This window comes from Leuciscus leuciscus (assembly GCF_965113295.1).
Source record: "Leuciscus leuciscus genome assembly, chromosome: 24".
Taxonomy (NCBI): domain Eukaryota; kingdom Metazoa; phylum Chordata; class Actinopteri; order Cypriniformes; family Leuciscidae; genus Leuciscus; species Leuciscus leuciscus.
In genome coordinates this window covers 17,088,230-17,115,830 of record NC_138723.1, presented here as the reverse complement: position 1 = coordinate 17,115,830, position 27,601 = coordinate 17,088,230, and the positions used below count along the sequence as shown (strand labels likewise).

At 37.9% G+C, this 27,601-nt stretch overlaps 2 protein-coding genes across 2 annotated transcripts; both read left to right on the top strand.

The window, feature by feature from the left end:
- The first annotated feature begins 299 nt into the window (after nt 1-299).
- Nucleotides 300-14,900, top strand: scaf4a (SR-related CTD-associated factor 4a). Its single transcript, XM_082157427.1, has 20 exons — nt 300-459; nt 2,466-2,549; nt 2,659-2,703; nt 2,782-2,943; nt 3,037-3,166; nt 4,567-4,709; nt 4,868-5,047; nt 6,141-6,229; nt 6,345-6,432; nt 6,542-6,694; nt 6,776-6,849; nt 7,303-7,493; nt 7,625-7,725; nt 7,825-7,938; nt 9,789-9,945; nt 10,026-10,129; nt 10,215-10,368; nt 13,004-13,084; nt 13,210-13,296; nt 13,492-14,900. Exons 1-20 carry the CDS (start codon nt 430-432, stop codon nt 14,343-14,345), a joined length of 3,021 nt encoding a protein of 1,006 aa, XP_082013553.1. The 5' UTR covers nt 300-429; the 3' UTR covers nt 14,346-14,900.
- An 838-nt stretch (nt 14,901-15,738) lies between these two features.
- On the top strand, nt 15,739-19,028 carry sod1 (superoxide dismutase 1, soluble). Its single transcript, XM_082157436.1, has 5 exons — nt 15,739-15,897; nt 16,718-16,814; nt 17,609-17,678; nt 18,457-18,574; nt 18,668-19,028. The coding sequence occupies exons 1-5, from the start codon at nt 15,826-15,828 to the stop codon at nt 18,773-18,775; spliced, it is 465 nt and encodes a 154-aa protein (XP_082013562.1). The 5' UTR covers nt 15,739-15,825; the 3' UTR covers nt 18,776-19,028.
- Nucleotides 19,029-27,601: the final 8,573 nt, after the last annotated feature.

The window sequence follows — 27,601 nt, the reverse complement described above, 5'->3', positions numbered from 1 at the left end:
CAGTGAATTTAACGCGCACCGTAGGCTACTAACACATTAATTAGCAGTGTCTGCATTTACCATGCCAATATAATTTCAGTGTTTGGTTTTAAAGCCATTTTTGTATAATTATGTTTATATTAATTAAATGTTTACTATTACGTGTAGTCTACATCTATAAAAATATATTTATATTATAAAATCAATCTGTGCAAAATTAATACGATTTTCACTCTGGATTTTCCATGCGTGCTTTCAGCGTCATCTAGTGGTCGTTCTTCGCAACAGCAGTTTTTCAATCCCATCCTGCACCGCGAGCACCGCGCCGACTCCGAGTCCGAGCTGTCTGCTGCCAGGGGCGGACATGTTGGGGCGGCCTGCTGGAGGACAGTACCACACATATTTCTGATTTTACCGGAGAAAGTGACTGCAAAGCAGAGACGGGACACCATGGATGCCGTCAACGCTTTTAATCATGAGGTGTGTTTGAGTTCAATAAGATGAAACGGCAGTAAAATGGCGGTTTGTTGAGGACAAGCGTTCAATGTGTTGCAACGGCCCAAGCCAGATGAAGGCCTCAGTGTTTAAAATGCGCAGTTGCATGCTTCCAGGTTGGATCTAGCATATCATACGAAACCGTCCTTTCGTAAATGTTAGTGTAAATGCTTTGATATGTCTATTACGATACTTTGAACGCCATAATAACAGTCCAAATAATCATAATAGACAGCGTGATCTGCAATTGGCCACCTTGCATGTTAGTTTCTGCTATTGTACGCCGGATCTAACATGTATGAATGCACATCTGTGCTAATGTTATGAGATGTCACACAAACTAGTGCTCGTGTTGTTTACAGTCTGCGCACAGTGTCTGTGTAGTTCCTCTGCCTTGAGTTCATTTAGGGAAGACCCAACCTGTCACAGTTAAGTCTTTTTATAACTTTGCATTGCTCGCTGATAGTCGAGATAAACAATTGTGGGCGGAAATGTTTAAATTATGCAAAATGATGTCTCACCAAAGACAAAACTATTGTGAATAGACACTTAGCAGCATGCATTTTCTTAATGGCCATGAAGTTTTTGCTCCGAAAACAGTGAAAATATAGTTGTAAACGACAATTTCCTATCTTTTCTTATCTTTGAAAAGAAATTTTCGTTACTGTACCTTTAAGAAGTTAGATCTCCGCCTACCGTAGTTCAACAAGGTTGTTAATGTAAATATGGGCATTTATTCAGTGTGACATTTTAAAGTTAAAAGTGTTTATTTATTTTTTTTATTCGTGAAGTTTGTAATTTTACACCTAACACATCAAACTGAACTGCAAAAACAATGATTGTGTTCAAGCTTGTTTTCCCTCACGCTCTCTCGTGCGTTATTGGTTAGCCAAATCGTTAGTCCCGCCCCAAAGCTCACGCTATTGGTTGAACCAGTGTTGGTCAGGATGCTTAAATAGAATGCAATAGTGCCGCCCACCTTTTTAGCAACCTTGGTTCTGGAAGTATTTCCCATAATGCTTTTGCAATGTGAAATTAGTGGCCGAAAATGTAATGCAGTTTTTCACCAGGAATTCTGCAGTTCAAACCCTAAACAATAAGTTGAAATAATGCAGGCTAATGGCATAAACAAAAACATATATCATTGATAACAATCTTTTAGCTTACAGTAGGTATGTATTATAATAACGCTTATAAGTTATCTTTAAATATCAGTTCCTCTAAAGAGAAAATGAATGGGATTTTTACTTCTGGAACCAGACTGTTGCACTCCATAAACAACATTGTGAAAGCGACATCAAGCCACAGTGTTATGTTTTCCAGGGAAATCATCAGCGTACAAATGATTTACAGTCATTATTTTAGTGTTTCTGAATAGTAAGCTGGAATACGGTGAAGTATTTTAACTTTGATAAAAGTACAAGCTTTAAAACACCTTCCTCCTTTCCACAAGAAATTCAGTATAGCAAGTCTGAATGTGACAATAAATCACGCTCAACCATGCGATGGTGCTGTGTTTGTAAGAAGTGTCATCATAAATTATGGAAAGGCCTTCTGTTCTGTTAATTTATAGTAAAGCTGTTCATCTTAAGAAGTGGAACTTGTTTTATAATTTTGCAACATATCCCTTACAAAAACATAGATTGGATCAGTTTGTAATAGCATGCTACTTTGATATATACTGCTGTACTGAATCATTACCATATTCATGGTAATTACATGGCACTCTGTCATGGTATAACTACTATGCTTTATGTCCGGTAAACCATGGCATAAAAAACAACAACAATATCATGGTACTTTACTTTTCATGTTTAGTGTAAAAATTATAGTATAGTGCATCATCTTATAGTACAGGTTGCTTCCACTCATTGACTGCAATGTTACGCTTTCAGTGTTATATTACCCAGTAATCAAGTTTCCATGCTCCATACTTTACTTCAAGCCCTTATTAGCATCATATGCATTATTATTTTATGGCTTCATTGCAGCTGTTCTCCTTGATGGACACCAAGCCTCCCATCTCAAGGGCCAAGATGATCTCTATCACCAAATCTGCCATAAAAGCCATTAAAGTAAGTTTGACAGACACCCATCACACCCGGTACCCAATGCCTGTTGTATTTGAAACATGTATTTGAAAACCTTTCCTTTAATCCTTTCTCAATTGTTTGTGTCTTCCAGTTATACAAGCATGTTGTTCAAATTGTCGAAAAATTCATAAAGAAGGTAGGTGCCCATCTGAACTGATTTCGAATTGGATGATTGTTGGTTGTATTCATTTACTCAATGCTATTATGTGCACAGTGCAAACCTGAGTACAAAGTTCCAGGGCTCTACGTGGTGGATTCCATCGTGAGGCAGTCACGGCATCAGTTTGGTGCAGAAAAAGATGTATTTGGACCCAGGTTCACAAAAAACATTGCAGGGACTTTTGAGAATCTTTGCTTGTGTCCCACAGAAGATCGGGTAAGAATATTTTCCTTGTTCAGTACCCTCATTGTGTGGTTTAAATGATTTGAATCAAATGTTCACTTTATGATATTTCTCTTCCTCCTCCAGAGTAAGATAGTGAGAGTGCTGAACCTATGGCAGAAGAATGGAGTGTTTAAAATTGAAGTAATCCAGCCTCTCTTGGACATGGCTGCTGGATCCAGCAGCTCAACAGGCTTTGACAGCGGCCCTGATGCGGGTAAAGCACTGATTTGCAACATTATGAATATCGCTGTGATTTTTAGTAGGGCTGGGTATCGTTCAAAAAATTTCGATACCGATACCTTGATTTTGATACCGGTTCCTAACGATACTTTTTTCGATACCAATTTTATGAAACCATTTGAACAAGATTACATAACACATTACCTCAGAAAACTTTGGTTTTATTTTTTCAGTTTGACTCATGCTCCTTAGCCAGTGCACAAAGGAACTCATTTTTTTTATAAAGAGCTCATGCTCACCAAAGCTGAATTTGTTTGATCATAAATACAGTAAAACTTGTAACATTGTGAAATAGTATTACAATTTCAAATCTTGTTTGAATATATTTCAAAATGTAATTTATTCCTGTGATGTCAAAGCTGAATTTTCAAAATCATTACTTCAGTGTCACATGATCCTTCAGAAATATGAAAACAGTTTTGCTGCTTAATATTTTGGAAGCTATGATACATTTTTTCATGATTCTTTGATGAATAAAAATTTCAAAAGAACAGCATTTATTTGAAACAGAAATCTTTTGTAACATTACACATGTTTTAAGGTCATTTTTGATCACTTTAATGCATCCTTACTGAAAAAAAAATTCGGACAAACCAACACATTTTTGAACGGCAGTGAACATTCAATAGGTCATTATTGCAATATAAACACTGTCAGAGTGATCAACAAGGTATCTCTTCATTTACCAGTCGAAGACGGAGCAACTTTCTGCTCTTATGTTTACTCCGTGCACTGTCAAGGTCTTCATCATATTTGTCGTGGTACCGGTCTTTGCAGCAATTATTTTACCGCAAATACTGCATCGTGCGCTGTAGGCATCGAGCCTGGAGAAATGTAGCCACACTTTTGATCGACTTATCCACATCTTTAGGGTATTGTGTGTGTGTGTGTGTGTGCTCGCGTCTCATATGAGTATGTGCGCGGAGAGTTTGTGTGTGTGTGCTCGCGTCTCATATGACTATGTGCGTGGAGAGTTTGTGTATGCGCGCGCGTCTCATATGAGTATGTGCGCGGAGAGTTCCGCGCGTCTTGTGTGTGTAGAGATTGCGTGTATGTGCGTGAGCGACTTTAGGTGTGTCGTTGTGCATTTCATATGTATTTGTTTGAGCACTGACGTTGACGAGTTAACCCCTTAGGTATCGAAATCTGGTACCGAACAACAAGTCATTTTTCGATACTCGATAGTATCGAGGCAATTCGGTCGGTACCTAAAAAGTATCGAACTCGGTACCCAGCCCTAATTTTTAGTGCTGCTTATTTGGTATGACATTTGTTTTGCTGTACAACCTTGCCTCGCAGCTCACAAGTATGAGAGTATTAACACACACTACTGTACTAACATATAATAACTTCATTATTGATGTGTTTCTGCAGCATCCCCACAGTCTCCGGTGAGGGATCAAGAGGCTCATCCTGTGTCGACGGCAAACTCGGCCGCAGCAGCTGCTCCTCAGCTTCAGAACTCAGATGCCTTTGCAGCTGTTGCTCAACTAATTCAGTCTTCTCAAGGACAGCAGGTTAGTTGAATGAATGCACTGGATTCCCTGCATGTCAGTTGTTTGCACATAAACACCTTCAAACACCTTTGGATGTTTTCAGCATAAAAAATGAGAAACGAAATCATGAAATCTTTTCAATCCTGTCGGGATATTCATATGTTGGCTGTTTTGTGAAGCTTCAGCAGATTCTGCAGAACTTTCAGCCGCCGGGGAAACCTCAGTCTCCAGCTGTGGACAATAACAGGAGTCACCTCCACCTACAGGCCCAGGCTGTGACTGCCACCTCTTCCACCCTCACACATCAGCACACCCATCCCGCACCACAGCCTGTGGAAAAGAAAGCCACTTTTGACACGGTGAAATAACAGAGATCAGTTGTTTTTGAGCTTGCTCATGGGTATTTAAAAACAGACAGTAACATATCTGAAAACACAGTGAAAGGAATGGGTTAAAAGGCATGTCATCCAACAACCAACTAATCATGCGTCTCTCTCTAAATATATCTAGACCATTGAAAAAGTCTATTTTTTTATGGAAATTAATTGTTTTATTCAACACTAAATTGTTAAAAAGTGACATTAAATACATTTATATGTACATTTTTTTGTTTCAATTAAATGCTGCTCTTTTTACATATTCCTTAAAGAATCCTGAGAAGAAGAAAAAAAGTATCACAATTTCCACAAAAATATTATGCAGCACAGCTTAGAGATTGATAATAATGTTTTTCACCAAATCAGCATATCAAAATTATTTTTGAAAGATCGTGTGACAATGAATTCAGCTTTGTCAGTTCAGGAATGCATTTTATTTTAAAGGAACACGCCGAGTTTTTGGGACTTTAGCTTATTCCCCATATCCCCCAGAGTTAGATAAGTCCATACATACCCTTCTCAACTCCGTGCGTGCTGTAACTCTGTCTGACGCACCCACCGCTAGCCTAGCTTAGCACAAATACTGGAGGTAAACGGCTCCAGCTAGCATACTGCTCCCAATAAGCTATACGATGAATAAGCTAAAGTCCCAAAAAGTCGGTGTGTTCCTTTAATATATTTAAAAATGTGAAATGGTTATTTTAAATTGTAATAATATTTCACAATATTACTGTTTTTGTTGTATTTTTGATCAAATAAATCTGAGCATAAGAGACTTCTTTCAAAAACATACAAAATTCTCACCAGTTTACCAAACTTATGAACGATAGTGTATATTAATTATATAAAAGTTTGTTTTCTTTTAAATTTTCTATCTTATTATTATAATTTTTTTAAGTTTATTTCTATAATACTTTTGTGTGGCAGTGTTTTAATTACAATGTGCCCAATAAATGTGTCTGAACAGAGTCAGGTGACCCCAAAACCTACCTAATTTACTTTTGAAATATGTTGTTCTGTGCATCCCTGGTGGGTGTAAAGATTTTGACGTTCTCTTTCTACCTCTTTTTTTCAGACACTTCTGGACCGCTTTGACTATGATGATGAGCCAGAAGCCGGTGAGGAAGCCAAGAAGGATGAAACACCATCTGTCCAACCTACTATGTGAGTAGCATCTCCTTTACGATATGTTGAACTGTGATATACAGTATATCATCCGCTCAGTTTTGTGCAGATTTTTCAGTTTCTTTCCTTCTTTCGTCGGTCATTCTTTTCGCAGGGGATTTCCTGAGCAGACCGTCCCAGGATTTCCTCCAGCCAATCAGATGCAGCACTTTCAACAACATATGATGACACAGCATCAACAGGTAAGATTACCACAGCCTTCTTATAAGGCAGAATTTTGGGCTGAAATCTCATTTTGATGACATTCATTTAATAAATTCATGTTTTGGTTTGTATTTGTTGCGTGCTCAGGTTGCTCTACCTTCAAATGGACAGGTCCAAGGCTTTGGTCTTATGACCTCTCAGCCCTACCCAGGCATGATGCCTCTTATGGGACAGCCACACACAGCGTTCCCTTCTCAGAACGACACCTTCAATCAGCTCATGGCTGGACATCAGCATCAGGTAAAATGATTTAGAAAATTATTTCTTAACCGTTAAGCTGCTGTTGAATTTAAAACTAATCCTTGATAACTTGTGGCACAGGAAATGATGAATTCAGATGCATCCGCCAGGCCTCAGCCCGATGGGAAAAGATCAAGGTCACGCTCAGGGTCGAGGTGTGTACAACAAATCACTAAACTAATCAAAAATTCTAACATTGTGTTTCTATGAAAAACTTTCTTTTTTTTTGGTCAACATTAAAGTCGGCATGAAGCGGAGGTTGTGATAGTTTTTCTTCTCTATTGTGACATATATCTGAGTGAAAAGGCTCTCCCCAGGGAGACTTTTGTTCCCTGGGGAATTGATTGGATGGTTGTGGTTTGCTATTGCTGTGATGTCATGTGAGTGACAGGATGTTGTCCCGCCCTTGTTCCAGCAAACACATCATAAGATGTCGCTGCAAGAGGGGAGAGAAAGTTATTTTGATTTGAAGATTATGAGGCCACAAAAAAATGAAAATGTGCAGTGATTAATCATTTATAATATTGCAATATTCCATAAAATAAAAACATTAAAAGAATGTTACATTTTGATTTATGGTGACTTTAAATGTTGTTGTTTTGTTTCAGGTCTCCTAAAAGAAGAAGGTCTCGATCCAATTCCCGCACCAGACGAATGCGGCATCGGCGATCTCGCTCCCGTTCTCGAGAACGGCGACGTCAGTCACCTCGCTCACGGTCTCAGGAAAGGAGAGACAGAGAAAAGGAACGAGAACGACGACAGAAAGGCCTTCCTCTTATAAAGAATAACACTCTCAGTGGTAAGCAAGGCCACTTTCAATGCTATAGCCTCCAGTCCAGTCCCAATTATGCGTATTTGCCTACTATAAAGTATGCAAAACAGTACTGAATCTTCAATACCAACAATAAAGATGTTGTTTCTCTCTTTCAGTGTGCAGTACAACTCTATGGGTGGGTCAGCTGGATAAGAGGACGCAGCAGCAGGACGTGGCCTGTTTACTAGAGGAGTTTGGCCAGATAGATTCAATTAATGTATGTTTTTTAGAATTAGAGTTTTATGTTTAGCATATTTAAGTTCTCCTTGACATAAAAAGTTGATTTCTGTGCTAAAGTCTTGTCTGATTTTGATAGATGATTCCTCCTCGTGGTTGTGCCTACATTGTCATGATCCACCGTCAGGATGCCTATCGAGCCCTGCAGAAACTAAGCAGAGGTCCATACAAAGTCAACCAGAAAGCCATTAAGGTATCAGATGATTATTTTATTACAGATTTGATTAAAAAACTTTTTTTAATTTTTTTATTAAACTTTATTTAAACAAATGATCAAAATGCATAAATATGTAAAAACGTATAAAGTAAAAATATTTATGTATGCATGTATATCGATAATATTTTTTCTTATGTTTTGTTTACGATTTTTTTGTGTTTTTAAAAAACGACACTTATGGGCACCAAGGCTGCATTTATTTGATCGAAAATACAGTAAAAAATTATTACAATATAATGTATTGGAGGAATGGTCTCTGATCTCTTGTCAGGTGTTCTCCAAACTCATCAGGCGTTATAGAAGAAGACTCAGAGCTGTTATCTTGGCAAAAGGAGGTTGCAAAAAGTATTTAATAAAAGGGTGCCATTAATTGTGGCAAATGTGTCTTAGAGAAAAACATTTATTTCATATTTAGATTTCCCCCCCAATTTTCAATTGTTTTACTTCGATGAAAGGTTAGATTTTTTTATATATATATATATAAATTAATTAATTAATTATTATTTTTTAATAAAAGGTCAAAAGGATTAACTGCAGATTTATTTTCACAGGCTTCTTTGTTCATATTTACCAAGAGTGCCAATAAATCTGACCAGGACTGTATTCTCCATCTTAGGAGAGTGAAAGAAAGTGATTGAAAGATAATTATAATTTGCATTGTTTTGGTTAAAGTTGTCAATGTCAAAGTAGAACTTTATTATAGTTGATCATTTAGAGAGATATTCTAGAGCTTCTGAAGCATTGTCTTTCTAGTAACAGTGAATATTTTTAAGGTATAGTTCACCACAAAATGTACAATAACATTCAAAAGTTTGGGGTCAGTATGGATTTTTAAAACATAGTTTCTTATGCTCACCAAGTCTGCATTTATTTGATCAAAAATACTGTAAAAACTGTGATGTATTACTCTTTATTTAAAAATGTAATAATTTTCAGCATCATTAGTTTTCAGTAGTTATGTTTCCATCCATAATTGCACATTTAAATTATAATATTTTATAAAACATTTGCGAATAAAGAACAGTTTTTATCCAGTGAGCCGAAGAGAACAAAACCATCACTTCCTGATAAACTGGCGCCAAACATCACTAAGAAAAATGGAAGTTGCTGCGGTAGGAGAAGCCACTGTATGTAATCATTTTGTATATAATACATTTATTTGTGCCTCAGAGCACGTAGACGAAACGCAATAAAGTTATCTTGCTTTTGGAGGCAGATCCCGGCTGTTTGGGAACACAGTCGTGTAAAACAGTTCTGGTAGGTAATTATACTGAAATGCTTTGACAGACTTTGCTCAGGCATTTCAGAACAACCAAAACAGCATTTCAGATGCTGTGCAATGAGAACTGTCCGCTGGTTAGTCCAGTTATGCCGTCCCATCTCAAAGTCTCGTCTTTTTTTTATGCGCATCGAGGAAATAGTTTGTTAAATGTGTTTTTATCGCAGTTTATGCGCATGTTTTCTTATTGGATAACTTTTACTGTCATACAGTTTTAATTTCTTTAAATAAAATCTGAAGGTGATGATACACAGGGAAACTGTTCGAGCAATGTTGCTGGGCAGTCTTGCCAAGCGATTGTTGCTTGGGCACTTTCCCATTGAAAATGGGCAATACTTTTCTGTCTGGATAATTTAGATCGGCCGTGGGCCCTGTGTCTCATCTGAATGCCCGTTGACGGCAACATTGCCCAGCAACATTGCTCAAAAAGTTGCCCTGTGTATCATCACCTTTACTGACCCCAAACTTTGTAATGGTAGTATGTATGAAAATGTATTACTATAAATATTACTATTTTCAAACTCATTGCATCACTATATTTCTCCAGATTGCCTGGGCTCTGAATAAGGGCATTAAGGCTGAGTTCAAGCAGTATTGGGATGTGGAATTGGGTGTAACCTACGTACCATGGTCCAAGGCAAAGATGGAGGACCTGGATGTGTTCAGAGAAGGAGGGATGCTGGACCCTGATACTCTTGCACCAGGTAAATATTGGAACAAATTGGTAATGTAATTCCTCTAGACATTAAGGACACATCATAACATATGGTGTGCCCATTTACAGAGTGGAGGGGCTCTCAGATTGAGCTAGAGAAAGCTGAAGAGTCACAGAATGGCAGACCTGAGGTGGGAAAAGTAGAGGAGACCCCAACTGTAGTACCTATGCAGGTAATTCCTAATGCCCTGGTTCCTTTTCCTAAAGGTTTGGGTTTGGTCCTTTTTTATTCCTTTTTCCTTTTTCGTTCAATCTCAGGTTCCTCCTGTCCAGCCAATGGGAGCAGTTGGTGTCCCACCTCCAGGATTCTCAGGACCCATGAACATCCCACCCCCCTCATTCCCACCTGGGGTTCCCCCACCCCCGGGTCCCTTCATTCGGCCAGGCTTTAACCCCATGCAGATGCCACCAGGTACAACAGAACTAGTGCTGATGTTGATCAAAGTTTAGTTTAAATATGTAGTAAGGATAAGTGGGTAACACTTTATAATAACTGCACGCTATTAATAATTAGTTAAGCATTAGTAAACAGTTAATTCATCATTTATAAAGCATTAATATACATTAATAAGCAGTTTATAAATACAGTTATAAATGCTGTATTCTTGATTTATAAGCATGTCTATAATGTGTTTAATAATTGTATTTTCTTAATTTATTAATGATCACTTTATCATTTTTAAATGAAGTATTGCATTATTTACAAACTGGTTATTTAGGAGTTGTCAGTGGCTAATAAGATCACTTAGAAAGTGTAAGTAAATGTAGTAGATTCAGGTAGTTATAAAGCATTTAGTAGTGGTCAGTTAACTATGTTTGTGAGCTAATCTAAAGTGAGGACTAGTTATGCTTTGTAAAGCATTTATAAAGGAGATTTAAAGACTCAGTTTTCTTCTAAACAGAAAAAGTAAACAAATACAACACAGCGATACAGAAAATAAAAATATTAACAGCCTTTAAATCTTCTTTATAAACGCTTTACAAAGCATAACTAGTCCTCACTTTAGATTAGCTCACAAACATAGTTAACTGACCACTACTAAATGCTTTATAACTACCTGAATTAACCCTGAATTACAGTAGAAATACATGTTAATAAACCATTTATTAACACACTAAGTAACTATTACTATATGTCTGAATAATAATATGTATTTAAACAGTTTATTAATAATTTACTTACACTTTCTAAGTGATCTTATGAACCACTGACAACTATTTCAAATAATGAAATACTTCATTTAAAAATGATAAATTGATCATTAATTATGAAAACACAATTATTAAACACATTATAGATATGCTTATAAATTAAGAATACTGCATTTATAACTGTATTTATAAACTGCTTGTTAATGTCTATTAATGCTTTATAAATGATGAATTAACTGTTTACTAATGCTTAACTAATGATTAGGGATGGGTACCGAAACCCGGTATTAAACGGGCCCCGGTGCTGAATTTTGAAAGACCGCTGGATCGTTAAGCTCGGACGTTATCGGTTCTGCTGTCGGTACTGGAGAAATTATGAAAGTACACGTGCTATTTATTATTGCTATTAAGAAATTATTATCTTGCGAATATATATTGAACCATTTGTCTGTGATGCATTTTTGCTAAAGAGAGGGAGTGTGTGTGTGTGTGTGTGTGTGTGTGTGTGTGTGTGTGTGTGTGTGTGTGTGTGTGTGTGTGTGTGTGTGTGTGTGTGTGTGTGTGTGTGTGTGTGTGAGAGAGAGAGAGAGCGAGCGATCTTTCACGCAAAGCCACGGCGCGCGCAACACAACAGCCCTGCTTAATGAGTGACGATGAGGACAGAACATTCAAAAGGTTACACTTTAGATCTTTGATATTAAACTAATTTTATTTTAGATTTAGATTTTGGCTTCCAATGATTATAAAAAAGAAGATATTTGAGGTGTAACCATTAAAAACTAATAACTAAGCCACATTCTCTCCAGCGCAACTTCCTTCCCTTCACAGAGCGATGCGCTGTCCTTTCTCCCTAAAACCCAAAAGTAACGTCAGAATCTGCACGATCGGTGATTGTTGTAAAATGTAGTCTATACTGTTGCTAAACTGCGGGACGCGTTTGATAATAAAAGGCTATTAAAAGTACCAAAATTGACGCAATAGACGCTGTTCCAAAATGCGGCGCGCGTTCCGAAACACATCGCAACGAGACAAGCAACGTATATTTTGGGCTTCGTGTGCGCATCTAAACGATCAAATACACAAATATGTCAAAATGGCCGTCTTGGAGATTCACTTAAACAGTTTATTCACTTAAATACAGTTTATGTCTTAAATCGGCGTAAATAGTTGGGAGAAAATATGAGGCTTAATAATGATTAGATCTGCATTTGGTCTTAAAGAGGCAGCAGTCTAATAATCCTGCTGACGATTGCTCATTAATGTGAATCAAACAACAAAAGGCAAAGAGAAAATCAGTCACAGCTCTTGAATGATATAAGCTTTAATCTATCTATGATAAACTATGCAGTGTTATTTTACATCTGACTTTATTAGATGTCTTTTTAACCCATATTACTCCTGAACAGTAATGTCAGTAGACATTACTGAAATTAAAGCACTGGGTATATAATTTGTATATTTGTTTTATTGTATACTTTTTTTGTTTTGTTTGACCATGTGTTTGTACTTTGTTTTTGGCGTCCTGTCTGTCTATATAAAACACAAAAGCCTGCACCCTTCTGCATAACATACATGTTTTATTTGTTTTGTTAAAGCATTGCTTTTTCTTTTGCTATAGATATTTATTTTACATGTCAAAATATAAAGCAATATTAATTATGTTCTAAATAATTTCCCCCCCTTTTTTTAATATAACAAAAAGAACCGATAAGAATACCGTTAAAGTACCGGATCGATAAGGAGTATCGGTAAGAGTAGTAATACCGTTAAAACCTTAACGATACCCATCCCTACTAATGATTAATAGCGTGCAGTTATTATAAAGTGTTACCGATAAGTGTTTTGTTTTTGGAGAAGTATTGTGCCCAGTTTCTAACACGCATTCTTTGTTTCAGGATTTCTCCCCCCGGGTGCCATGCCTCCTCTGGGTGCCACTGGGCCTCCTCCACCTACAGCAGGGATCGGCATGCCTCCAGGTGGCCGGTCTTTGTTATATACCCTATCTAATTTTATAGTCTTGACCAGCAAACCTGTTTAGTTTCTTTGAATTTCCCATCTTGACAGTAACACTGAGCTGATTTTTCCTCTTTAATTCCTGTAGTTGGCAGCTCAGTTGAAGACCTTTCGAACGATCCAGCAGGTATGGTCCCAAGAATCAACAGTGATGGAACAGATGGGTTCAACTCAGGTGGGTTTTAGCATCTATTTCTAACACACGGTGATACATAAACAGTGATACATTTTTTTCCAGGATTCATTGATGAATAGAAAGTTTAAAAGATAAATGTCTTTATTGCTCTTTTGAGCAATTTAGTTTATTCTTCTTGAATAAATTCATTCATTTATGTAAAAAAATTACTAATCCCAAATATTTGCTCCTCAGGAAACCAAGTGCCTCCTGGAGGTCCACCAGGGATGGGCATGCAGTCTCCACCGGGGCTTCTAGGTTCAAGGCCGGGTATGATGCCTCTCCAGCGGCCCCCAGGGATGCCGCCCCCACACATGCAGCGCTTCCCTATTCCACCTCCTCGCCCTGGTATGCCACCCATCCCCCCACAGATGATGCCACCCAGGGGTCCACCTCAGATGATGCACCGCGAGCCACCACCTGGAGCCTTCGGCATGCCGCCCCCTCCTCATGGTATGAGGGGCCCATTCCCCCCTCCTGGACCTCCCTTTATGAGGCCGAGCGGACCCAGACCAGACGGGCCGAATGATCACGAGGCGAGGCCGTTCAGAGGCGATCGTCCCGGGTTAGGAAGGGGCAGAGATCGAGAACCGGACTGGTACGGAGGGCGGCGCCCTTTCGGCGAGGGTCGTGGCGGGGAGAGGCCAGACAGCCGTGAAAGATTTGGAGGCTGGCACGAGGAGCCGGAAAAACAAGGCGGGTGGGACAGAGAGAGGGAACGCAGGGACTGGAGGAGAAGTCCGGACGGAGAGAGGGATCGAGATAAAGGACGGGAAGGTGAAGAACGGACCAGGCGGTCCGCAGGGAGCAGAGAGAGAAGCACACGATGGGACCGAGACGATAGACTCGATCGACTGGCTCTCACCAACGAGGAACCCAATGAGAGACTTGCAGCGAATACCAACGAGCCCAGTGCAAACTCTACTAAAGAACCTGAAGCCAAGCCAGATGTTCCAGCACCTTCCACTGCTGCCATAGCAGACTCAAAAGCCTCAGAACCTTTAGCAGAAAACAAATCTGCCGAACAAACACATAAAGAAGAGTCATAGAGGCCTCTTTTTAAACAAGACCATATGAGCTTCACTCATGTCAGTGCTAATCTTGAATACTGCTGGCAAGAAAGCAAAGTCCAACTGTTGTGGGATGCATATGCATAGGATGCTTGGTTCTTCATCACAAACCGAGTTTTTCAGACTTTATAAAGCATCATTTGGCAAACGTGGAGCGTTGCCTTGTGAATTTATTGTACCACCTCAATGAAGCTTGAATGTTGTATTAAAACTGAAGATAAGGAAAAGAATCAATTAATGGTTTTGCTGTAAATATGCTAACATTACTCAAATAATATTTGTAGATTTTGACTGGCCGTTTTTTTTTTTGTGTGTGTTTTGTTTTCATTACAATGATATCCCTGTTGAGTTTCAATTATGGAAACATTGACTAAAAGAAAATATTAAGACCCTTTTGCTGTAATGTTTTTAACTTAATGTTTAAATCAAAAAACACAAGATGTTTTTATAATTTTTAAGTTTTTGGAGATAAGAACTCCAAATATTTCAGCGATAGGGAGGTGGTTTTAATAAAATATTTTCATACCAAATGAATGAACTGACTTGTATGCAACTTGTTTCAGTCTATTTTAACATTTACACTAGAGATTTATAAATACTTCTGCCAACTAGTAGTAAGGTTATCAAGTTTAAAACAAATCACAAATAAACGGATCACTGTTTGCTGTGCTTTTTGCCCTGTTCAACCAGATTTCCTCTGAACTGTGAATTTATCATGTGACACTATTCCTGAACCATTTGTCAAGGGTTGAATAGGACAACTATATCTATATCATGTCATGACTGTGAAATTAGAGGACAGCTTGTGACCATATGTCAAGGTAAGTGTGACAGCCATGTGATTTGTCTATTGCAATATCTTCCATATGAGCATAACACCTATAGGATTTTTTAAGTTGGTATATGGTATAATTCACAAACAGTCACCATAAATATTTTATGTAGGCTACTTGCTTTTTTTGTATGTAGCACATGTGATGCATTCGAATACATCTACAATACATTTTTTTCCATTTTTGATTTTTTTAATATTAGATTAATGCTAAAAAAAATATACAGACTTAACAAATAACGATGGAATAAAATAAAGCCAAAAATGAAAAAGTTAAAAGCAATATAAAATGGAAGTAATGACGTTTTGAGAATTACATATGTCACTAAATCAGGAAATGAATTGCAAACATAATGTTTGAAAGCTTATTTTTTCTCAGACGATTTAATTGAAATGAGGTATTGCTTAATTTCTTTAATTAAAATAAAAAGAGTTCCATACTATTATTGTGTATAGGAGACATTACGTCACTTTGACAGCGTGACACGCCAGACTTTGACCGAATCAGCGGCCACCAATCCGTTCAGCCTTCTGATTGGTCAGATCGACCCACGCGCCTCCTCTTATCAAACACTGTCGGTTTATTTCACTCTCACAACTTCACAGTTTGCGTAATCCAAAGGCAACATGGCGAAAAAGGCCGTTTGTGTGCTAAAAGGCACCGGGGAAGTAACCGGAACCGTTTATTTCGAGCAAGAGGTAACACTTTTTTTTGTGTACGTGTGTTTTTCCACGGCGTTTGTTATGAAAAGCAGCGCTCACAGCGAGTTAGCCTGGAACCACGCACATTGCATTTCATAAACTCTGCAAGTGAGATTTAAGAGTTAACCGTGCATTACTGTGAGATTAGCGTAACATGGGCGTGATATGCGATTGCACGGGATTCGCTTTGCTGATACCATGCACAATTTGATGGCCAAACCTGATAATGAACTACAATGGCCTGTTACACGTGATTCACGATTCTAAATGCATTGTAACCGTTAAATGCAGCTCAGTATGACCTTTGATACGGCCCTGTGCATACTAATAATTTGTCTTCATAAACGCATAACGTTACATGCAAATGATAACCTTATGTTTTTGCACCTGAAATTGGGACTTAGGGGCGCACAGGGGCGTTTAGTGGCCGGCAGTTGTGTCATTGAAAAAGTCTCATGAAATAACTAGAAGGGAAAGCTTTGCTGAGTCATATGCTGCTCCTCTATCTCTGTTTGCTGTAAATTTTGCCAAATAGGACCAAGTTCACAGCACACATCAAATGCTGGCAGAACTTCAAACTGTACTGATGTAGAGGTTGAAAAGCTCATATTTATTATAATATGACTTGCACTGTGACATTTTAGGCTTTGTTTATCTTTCATTGCATTTCAGGTATACATTTGGCCATTTTCTGTATCAAACCCATTAACTTGGAGTTGCTAGCACCATGTATCTTCATCATGTCAAGCAGTAAATGTATGTTTTCTGAAGTGATATGAAACTATCATTGACCAGATGAGTGATCTGTGTGTTTTAGAGTGACACTACTCCAGTGAAGCTCTCAGGTGAAATCACTGGCCTTACTGCTGGAAAGCATGGTTTCCATGTCCATGCTTTTGGAGACAACACAAACGGTAAGCACCATTACTCCTTCCACTGACCTTTTATGTACTGGTTAATCCTATTAGGACTGAAGTGGTTGGTTGATATTGATTTAAAAAAAAAAATTGTATGGCCGATGCATTGCGCTCCATAATTATGACCGCCGCTAGCGAAAGTGGTCATATAGGGATTGTCAAAGTTTTTTTTTTTTTTTTTTTTTTTTTTGTCATCTACTGAATTTTTCGTCAACGATACCAGGGACACCGAAACACCGGGGAACATGAAATTTGGTGGGCATGTAGCCCCACTAGACTAGTCCCACTAACCCCACACACCCATACACACACATACAAATACACACACACACACACACACACACACACACACACACACACACACACACACACACACACACACACACACACACACACACACACACACACACACACACACACACACACACACACACACACAGAGACAGACAGACATGCACATACTACTACTTTTTTTAGGTATATACATAAACACGCAATACAGCCAAATTGCTCCACGTCATTTATTTTTGTGGAAAGCCAGTGCAGGCCTGAGCGGCGGTCATATTTTGTACCGCCATGCGGTACATCTAGTTTACAAATTGCTTTCAAAATAAAAATCATGCTTTTGACACACTGGCCAAACAAAAACTTATCGACTGATAATAATAATAAAAAAGACATGCCACTGGTTTTGATCTAGATGTCTTTATTTTCTTATCGAGTGGGGTTCAGCAACCAGAAAATGTACACATGAACACAGACTAAGATTTTGTTTCCTCTGTTAATCACAGGCTGCATCAGTGCAGGTCCGCACTTCAACCCTCACCAACAAACTCACGGTGGACCAACTGATAGTGTCAGGTGAGTTTATCAATGTGCTTTATGGCTTGACCGATTCTATCATGTTGTTACAGTACAAACTCTGTCTGCCCAAAGTTGTCAGATTTGCATAAATCCCTCAAATGACTTGCTTCCTGGTATGTAATAAAGTAATCTGTCCGTTAGCATTCTTATTCCTCTCAATGGTGGTTGCTCAGTTTTTGAACCAATCGCCTGAGCTATAAATATCGCTGATCATTCTTGATCCACATTAAATTACATTATGAAAATGCTGATTTCCTGATGGCAAACCCTTCATTAGTGACTGTCCTGAGCTGTGAAAAAAAAGTCCTCCTTTTAAGAGCATTATATTTTACTGTGCAGTAGTGTTTTTACAGGAGATATATATAAATACTAGGTTTAAGCTGTTTTTAAAGAATATATCCAAGTGTGAACATCCATATTTTTCTTGTTTTTCCCAAATCTTTCAGCGCTTAAGGATGGTTCACAGTCACACACACAAAAAAGTGAAACCCATCTGTGGGTTGCAGGTCTTTGTTTTCTGTGGGCTCTCTTCAGAGTAAAAATGTCATTTTTCAGCTTTTTTAAATAAATTTTCTGTGCAGATACACTCCAGATATTGTGCAGATCTTTTTTTTAATATCACAATATATATTGCTTGAAAACAAAATCACAATGCCAGTTATTTTCAGGTGTTTTGCAGCCAGAATTGAAATGCAAGATTCTGCATGCAGTATAATTTCAAGCAGCCTTGTGCTAGTAGATGTGTCTTATTACTGTAATATTTTGTGTCTCATAGGCATGTCGGAGACCTTGGTAATGTGATAGCTGGTGAAAATGGGGTTGCAAAAATTGACATTGTGGACAAAATGCTGACCCTGTCAGGGCAACACTCCATCATTGGGAGGACCATGGTGGTAAGAAAACAACTCTGTGGTTTTATAATCAGCGGCACATCTATTGGCAATAACTGTCTGTTCAACATTAGACTTTGTGTATTTTCTGTGTAGATCCATGAGAAGGAGGATGACTTGGGTAAGGGAAACAATGACGAAAGTCTTAAAACTGGCAACGCTGGAGGTCGTCTGGCCTGTGGTGTTATAGGCATCACTGAGTAGAGTCCAGCTCTAATCGAAGAGCCAGCTTGGAAATATTAGTGACCAATGTGGATCCCCCCCGTAAGCACTTAAGCACAGTAAACTGACGAATACATATCTATTGTTAGCAAGTTAACTCTTAAAGAATTGTTCTTTAGCCTCACACAAAGCTGTTTTTCCTGTACCGTGTGGGACCCTTCTGCATTCTTTCAGTTACAAAGTGATGTACATTTCCTCTGATTTCTGCTTTATTCAATAAACATTGATCAGGCTGGCTATGTGTGTGTGTCTTTATGAACTAAATTTATGGGCTGTATGATGGTAAAAATGAATAGCGTTGGGTATATTATTAAACCTGATTCTGGTCCGTGTTTGATATGACCATTTTTGGTAACTGAAAAAAAGCTGAATAAATTTAAATTGAAGTAACGTTACTAAAATTACTAAAGCTAAAAATTGTATTAAAGCTAAATCGAAGTATAAAATCCTAATAAAAATGACAAGCACAATCTACAAACTTAAAATTAAAACATCTAAAAGTATAAAAATAAGAATTCAAAATAATAAATACTATAGTAGTATATAAAAAATCCTAATAATTACAATAGGTTTTCAGCATTTCATGCTTGAACCACTAATAAAGTAACACTTATGTTTCTGTGATGAAATATTAACTTATTTTTGTCTCAGAAATTCTAAAATGTTTTTAGCATAAAAAAAAAAAAAAAGCTGCTTACATTGTTGGAAGGATATTCTCTTTTGGTATTATGGTATTTTGGAAGCCGTGGTTAACATGGGAAATGTTTATTAGGGAAGTGTAACTGGTTTGACTGTTCTGGAGCCAAGAAAGGTCATTGCTTGGAAAACACCACTAGATGGCAGACTTTTCTTGCGATTAGACTGTGCGTAAAAAAGCGTCTTCAAGAAAGTAATTTCGGAAAGTTTGTAATGTTTTTTTATTTTTTTATTTATGAGTTGTGTACTTATGAAATTGCTTACTTGTATTGAATTTGTAGTCAACTTCAAAATCATATCTTATGCTTTGAGAATTTTGAGGTTTTAAAGGGCGTTTTTACGATGGCCATGCAGGCTCTGTGAACAGCAGCTTGGCCAGGCTGGAAGACCAGCCAACCTTAGGATTTTAAGATATTTTTTCATCAGGAATATATTAGTATAACCCCTCGGATTTGGGAGACACTTGAGATTGAAGTCATTGTTGTTCTATGAATATGATTTTAAAATGAGTGGTCGCGCCTTTGACATCTGACTCTATTTTGATACTGCTATTAAACAGCTGCGCCCGGTGCAGGCCAGCATTCACAGATGGCCAGTGGACTGCTGCTGAAATTACATGCTCCAAAACCTCTTTCTCTTTTAATGGGGCAGCCTCCCATGTGAAGAAACTTGGCATTTCCAGTTTCCTCTCTCCAGACGAAAAGAGATTCCCCAGAGAACGAAGACCTGCAAGATGAGTTTCACAGTTCAAATACCAAATTTGCACATAGAATGCTCATATTTTTGATAAAAATGTAACATTTTAGCTTTTTTCCCATCTTTATTATGCTTATTTTACTGTCTACACAATGTATATTTCATACTCTGTGTGTTTAATGGTTAGGCTACATGTTTTTATGCCGACTACTCTGATGCATTACCAAAATAGGAATAAAACTAGGAGAATTACTGTGATAAATAATTTCTGATGCTGGTGATGAGTTTTTCTGCCCTCTTATTACAGATGCAGCAGCACAGAGACCTTAAAATGTATTGAGGAAGTACAATCATGGTCCTCACATGGACAAATTTCCAGAAGCGGAATCACTGGAGCGTGATGAGTCAAAACGCTGGTATAAATAGCATCAGCAAGGCGAATCATGAATAATGAAGGAGCCGCCCATCCCACTGGAGCAAGAAGGCACAAGTCATAAGGCCTCACATGATGTCAACAAACATTAACAAGGTCCTGTGTCTTATACAAAGCATCCACACTCTAAAATAAATGAATGTTCCAAACCCTTTCATCATCTGTGTGGCTATGGTCAGACTTTACAGCGTCACCTACAAACACTGACTTTGCATGTGAGATTGTGTAGATGAATAGGCTACTGTGATTTTACAGTCTTGTGTAATTAGCACAAATACGGCAAGCATTCGTAAAAAACACATATATTTGCATGGTGTCGTTTTGCCTTGCTCATGCATGTGCTTGACGATAATTATTGTTTTCGTTCTATAAAAGCTTAGCTTGAGGCTTTAATGGTAGAAATTTTGTCCAAACCAAAAAGTTCCCACTTTTTAAATCTTAAAGCACACTTGCTTCAAGAATAATACATAAGCAAACATTTGTCTTTGTTAGGCTCATATATAAATATATATACACTACCATTCAAAAGTTTAAAGGTAAGGTGGGAAATTTGTTTCATAAACACTTTTTTGTTATACTATGTATATGTACTTATATCGTATGTGGAAGTCACAGAACCAAAAAACAGTCCAATCATTCGGTCCGAAAGCAACGATATGATGTCCTACCTGCCTGTCATCATGTATTTTCATACCTCCGCGCAACCTGCTCGCTCAGACATCACATGTCATCAGAGCGTTCCGTAAGGCTATGCAGAGTTGTAGACAGTCACCGAGCGCTTCTTACAGTTCCTCATGAACCAAAACAACAAGCTTATGCTGCGTTCACGCCATGTCGTTAATTACGAGATAGCAACCCGTGACATTCTACACGGAGCTGTTCACGTCCTCAGGCTCGGATTTATGTGATTTTATCTATCAACACTAACACTATCAATGGTGAAATTAATCTGCAGCAGTCAAGTGGTACAACCAGAGCTCTGTAAGTTGTTTACATTCATTATTAGTGTAATGTTAAGTGCTTTGAGGCATGAGGTAATTTAACAACGTCTCGTCTCATGACGCTTTGCAGACGCTGTGCGTTCATGTGTTTTGAAGGAGGCGTGGCTTTGTAGAGCGCTCTGAAGGGAGGGTGGGATCTTATGCTTTTAAAGCTAGCCTGCTATTGCTAGCCTGTTTGAAATGACCTACTCTACCTTTAAGGTCGGTAAGATTTTTTTATGTATTTTAAATTAGGCTGCATTTATAGAATCTGTGTGTTTTAAAGTTTATCTGATGCTGTTTGGTCTTTTAATTATTTTTAAACTGATTATGTCCACCTGAGAGTTTTTTCGGACCCCTGTTTCCTAGCAACACATCTTGATGTCCTGGATCACCGTGGGAGGCGAGTGCGAATCTGAGGGGTTGTTTTGGTTCGATGCTGACGTTACATAAGGGCCACTGTGCTTCTAAGAACCTACGGTGATTTTATTGACTTTTCAGCCCTTGTTTTTGGGTTTTGGCTTTACGTTTTTAACACGTTTGATCATAGCCCATCTCTTTGTTACTTCTCAGTTTGTAACAGCTGAAATGGGATGCTTTTGTTTGATTACACCTGTCTCTAATCCTAGTTTTTTATTCCAGATTTTGCATATAAAGAAAAAGATTTTTAGGTTCTTGATATACATATTGAAGTTCCTTGAGTGTCAATAGGATATCTGAGGTACCTTCAAAATGTTGCCCAGGAGTTCTCTAGTTCAACCAAATGTGTCTTCTGATTTTTACAGTTTATTGGCTATTTTTCAGTCTGGGGATATTTTTGGACCAATGCTAGATGTCTAAGCCATAGGTCAGATGCCATACATGGCACTCTATACTACGGGCCAGGGGTCATTTAATGCTCACTTTTGACTGCAGAATCCTCCTGACCAGACCTTTGCCCCCCAGTTATGTGTGTTATTCAGCCAGAACCTCTAAATAACCTGTGCCTGTGATGTCTGAAGATGGAGGATCACTGTGTGGTCCACTTTCACTGGAGTTCTGTCACTTTTTACTACCTGAGAAATGTTCCTCTCTGCTCAGCTCTCGGGATATGGCAGGAGTAAAGTGAAGGACACATAAAACAGGCTTCACCTCTGGGCTTTTATTGCACCCCTTTGAAGTTACTCTTACTGAGACAGTGAGTTGACTCAAATATCATTCATTCCATCCCAATTATGATATTCTTTCTTTTGAACTATTAAGTGTTTCTGAGCATCTGGGCATGAGAGAATTTGAGTCAACATGCCATAACCCATTAAGTGTGTGTTTGGCCTATTTTCTCCACAGATCAAGTGGATTGACTAACATCTGCTGTTATATGACCTTGTTAGATCAATGTGCTTGAAGAACAGGAAAATATGAAATGTGATACAAAAGGAAGAAAGTTATACACGGACAAATTAAAAGGAAATAACATTTAAATAAATGTTATGTGGTCCAAATTTCAAAGAATTCTAAATTTGATTGAAATGTTTTAGGATTTTGAATAGATAAAAACAAATAAATATTGTGATATATAATTAAAAAGGAATGTTTGTGTGTATATACATGTACATTATATTTGCAGATGAGCCAAAACATTATGACCACCTGCTTAATTTGCTGTTGGTCCTCCTTGTGCTGCCAAAAAAGCACCGACCCGTTGAGGCATGGACTCTACAAGAACCCTGAAGGTGTCCTGTGGTATCAGGCAGCAAGATATTTGGTTAAGTCCTGTAGGTTGTGAGGTGGAACCACCATGGAGCGAACTTATTGGTCCAGCACATCCCACAGATGCTCAATTTGGATTAAAATCAAGGGAATTTGGAGGCCAGGGCAACACCTTGAACTCTTTCATGTTCCTCAAACCATTGGCAAGGTGCATTATCCTGCTGAAAGAGGCCACTTTCTCCAGAGAACACCATTGTATACCTGGTTGGCAACAATGTTTAGGGAGGTGGCACGTGTCAAATTTATGTCTACATGAATCGTCGGACCCAGGGTTTCCCAGCAGTGCTGCTCCCTCCACCGACTTGTCGGTGCACACGTACATGACCGACCCACTTGATGTAAAAGAAAACATGACTCATCATACCAGGCTACCTTCTTCCACTGCTCCAAGGTCCAGTTTGGACTCTCGCGTGCGCACTGTAGTCGCTTTCAACAGTGCAGCAAAGTGCGATGCACTGTGTATTGTGACACATTCCTCCCATAACCATCATTAAAATTCGCATTACTTGTGCCACAGTAGACCTTCTGTTGGCTCGGACCAGACGGGATAGCCTTCGTTGCCATCGTGCATTGATGAGCCTTGATGAGCCTTCAACACGTTTCGCTGGTTTGTGGTTTGTTTCTCGGACCACTGTTGGTAAATTCTCACCACTGCTGATCAGGAACAACCCACAAGCCTTCAGAGATACTCTTACCCAGTCGCCTTGCCCTAACAATTTGTCCCTTTGTCAAAGTCGCTCAGATCTTAATTCCTGCCCCATTTCTGCTGCATCCAACACATTGATTATGAGAACTGATTGTTTGCTTACCATCTAATCTACCCAGACCTTGTTAGGAGATTATCAACGATATTCGCTTCACTTGTGACTGGTCATAAATAATGTTTTGGCTCATCAGTGTTTAAATATAGTATGTTTATGTTTGTATATAGAACCCTATTAAAAGGCAGGCAAAAGTAATACAAAGTAGGCCTATATAAACTGACATTAACTGACTTGCAAAATTATATATATAATTTTGCAAGTCAATTTATAATATAGTAAATTATAAAAATGTGCAATGCATCCATAATAATGTTTGTCAATTTAAATGGCATTCAACTACTTTTCTGACATCAAAACTTTAGTATGTTAAACTTTGCACACCATCAAGGGAATATGCTTATATGTAGTTACTAATTTTCTTATCGAAGTCTTGGCCAGTTCTCACAGCGGAGACTACAAAGCTTGACCTTTGATCCTGTAGTCATGGGACAGAAACTGATCGCTGGTGTAAACTGACCTTAGCCAATCAATCAATCAATACAATAGCCAAGCCAATCAATTCAGGGCTAGATTTATATGTTAAAGACCCATCCAGGGTCTCAAACAACAGTGGGAAACTGAGAATCAGACTAAATTACTTCAAAACTAACATAGTCAACTTGTTTCCCCTAAAAAAAAACACAGTCCAGCCTGCTCAGTCGTAAACCGCAGCCACAGTTCCACATGCCAGATGAGTGCAACTGAAAGACTGACTTTGTGAGACATTCCCACCATAGTGTAAACAGGAAGTGGAATAAAAAGTCCACTCAGAGTTATTACTCGAGATAATAATAAGTTCAGAGTGTTCTTGGCCAAGTCCTCAGTGTTACTACACAAGTCACTTTCACATTTGCTTTATTAGTATACCGTGGGGTTTGAGGATTTGCTCCTTTAAATAGCAGTTATTTAAATGTCTAATTCAAATGCTAACGCACATGCAAATGACCGTTACAGGTGTGGCTGCACAGGGGATCAGACTGAGGAAGAAAGAAACATCTTTACACCTGGAAATGTGTTGAGGTGAGTTGAGCTCTTCCCTTTTTTATTATGCATGTAGTATGCACTTTAAAACGACATCAATGAAAGTGGACAGATATAGAAAAACATGATTTATTTGGCCTGATTCATTTTATATGTTGAATTGAGATGTGATATCCTTTGCAGAAGTCTGTAGTGTGGTACATGTGTTTTGTTTTACCACTGTGTTGATGTGCAAACTTGGTTTATATTGTACATATATGTAATCTCAGGTATTTAAAATAAATGACATCAAATTAAATTAATGCTGCAAAAAATAAATCAAATATAATTATATATTTTATTTATCTTTTCAGCATTAATACAACACATTCAGATAAATTACATCAAATTATATATGGGTAACACTTTACAATACGGTTTCATTAGTTAACTTACATTAGTTAATTAGTTTATTTATGAATAAGTTAACTTAAGTGAACAGTACTGAATTTTAATTTACTAACATGAACAAAGATTAATAAATACTGTATAGCAAATGTATTGCTCATTGCTAGGTCATGTTAGTTAATAGTAATATATTAGCTAATGTTAACAAATGAGACCTTATTGTAAAGTGTTACCATATATATATTTCAATTTGCATAAATGAAATGCAGTAAAAAAAAAACACTACAATGATATATAAATACTTAAAAAAAAACAGCTGTTTCGTTTAAATTATAATGCTAATAAAAATTAGATTCATTTAGCATTACAAGGGCAGTGTGCTTAACTGTCATTAAAATAATGTCACAACAAAAAATTCTTAACATGGAAATGGAGACTAAAAATAGACTTTTTCTTTATAAAAAGTAATTCTTTTGTCTTTTGACTTTATGGCCAGGGCATGTTCTCGATAACCTGAGTGTTTTCTGCGGCATTATCATTGCTTTAGGGTTGCATGTTTTTTATTACCAGGTTGTGAAGCGTCATGTTGGATACCAGAGGCAGTTTTCATTCCTGACCTCTGCTTTTTGGTTAAGGTTATTTCAGAGCTGGTAAAAACAGTCTTCTCCCTTTTTGTCTGACTTCATTAGACAAGGGATGCAATTAGAGTCATTAATTGGAATGGGGGGCGTACTGAGAAAGAAATGAACACCTGGAGGCAAACGGGAGAGTGGGTGGGATTTTCCAGAGTGCAGGGGTGATTGGACAAAGCCGTGTGTGTGTGGATGTCTGCGTCGCTGATAACTCTCAGCATCCTTATGAAGCATTCAGAATCAGCTCTGTTTAACTGCATAATACCGCTGGCTTAATATCATTTTTGTTTTGTACTCATTTGCCCTTACAGACCGTCTGTCTGTGGATTCTGTGTAGATGTGGATTCTGTGCGTGAGATGTGTAATCTTCTGACCAATTGTGAATTATTTTTCAATATATTCAGGTCAGATCTCTAGGGGCAGAGGTTTTTTCTCAGGATTTGTGCCAACTGTATCACTAGCCATTTATTTGAAGCTCTTAAGTGTCTTCAGCTGACCTTTCAGCCATGTCTGATGTTTGAGAATGGGAATTACTTCTTTTATAGCTCTCTGTGTGTGGGGGTCAGGCTTTGCTATCTTAATAGTGATCAAATGTCTCCACAAGGATAGTAAAACCTGAAATCATCAGAGCTAAGGCATAGAGGATAGTTGATTCTGGCCTGGGGCATTTCCCTGATATAACAAATAAATAAATATATATATTTAATTCAATTAAAAATACAAATAAAACATAAAATAAAAGGCTTAAAATATTATTAATATCCCAATATAAAAACAATAGAAGTCAGAGGAAAGTTCCCTCCGTGATATAAAAATGAACGAGGGTTGGTAAATTCAGATCTCAGAATAATGCTGTGGTTGGACAAAATAAAATTATATATAAAATTATATAAATATATATATAAAATAAAAGACCGCACATAAAAGTAAAAATAAAATAAGTAACATAAAATAAGATAAAAAATTTGAAATACAATATTTAAAATCAAACAAAATAGAGAAATAATCTGGCATGGATGTAAAACATTATTAATAGCTCACTTTAAAAAAGTAGACGTCAAAGGAAAGTTCCCGCCATAATATAAAAATAAACATGTTTTGGTAAATTAAGATCTCAGAATTATGGTGTGGTCAATCTGGCTTTATTTATTGAAGGCTGGGCCTAGATCAGCACCTTTAGGTATATATTTAGGACAAACAAGCTGGTAAGAGTATACATTTGCTTACTCAGCTACTGTGTGTGTGTGTGTGTGTGTGTGTGTGTGTGTGTGTGTGTGTGTGTGTGTGTGTGTGTGTGTGTGTGTGTGTGTGTGTGTGTGTGTGTGTGTGTGTGTGTGGCACTGGAGAACTCTGTGGGTGGTAAAGTGCAGGCTGTCCATTTAAGGGAAGGATTATTCCTTTTTTTCCCTTTGGGACAGGACATCAGTCTGGGTGGAATTTTTACCTTCTGA

Excerpts from the sequence above, each read along its gene's own strand:
- sod1 (XM_082157436.1), top strand. The coding sequence starts at position 15,826 with ATGGCGAAAAAGGCCGTTTGTGTGCTAAAAGGCACCGGGGAAGTAACC. Across the intron at positions 16,815-17,608 it reads TTTTGGAGACAACACAAACG|GCTGCATCAGTGCAGGTCCG; the intron begins GTAAGCACCATT and ends TGTTAATCACAG. Across the intron at positions 17,679-18,456 it reads GGACCAACTGATAGTGTCAG|GCATGTCGGAGACCTTGGTA; the intron begins GTGAGTTTATCA and ends TGTGTCTCATAG.
- scaf4a (XM_082157427.1), top strand. The coding sequence starts at position 430 with ATGGATGCCGTCAACGCTTTTAATCATGAG. Across the intron at positions 2,704-2,781 it reads TCGAAAAATTCATAAAGAAG|TGCAAACCTGAGTACAAAGT; the intron begins GTAGGTGCCCAT and ends TTATGTGCACAG. Across the intron at positions 6,433-6,541 it reads TGATGACACAGCATCAACAG|GTTGCTCTACCTTCAAATGG; the intron begins GTAAGATTACCA and ends TTGCGTGCTCAG.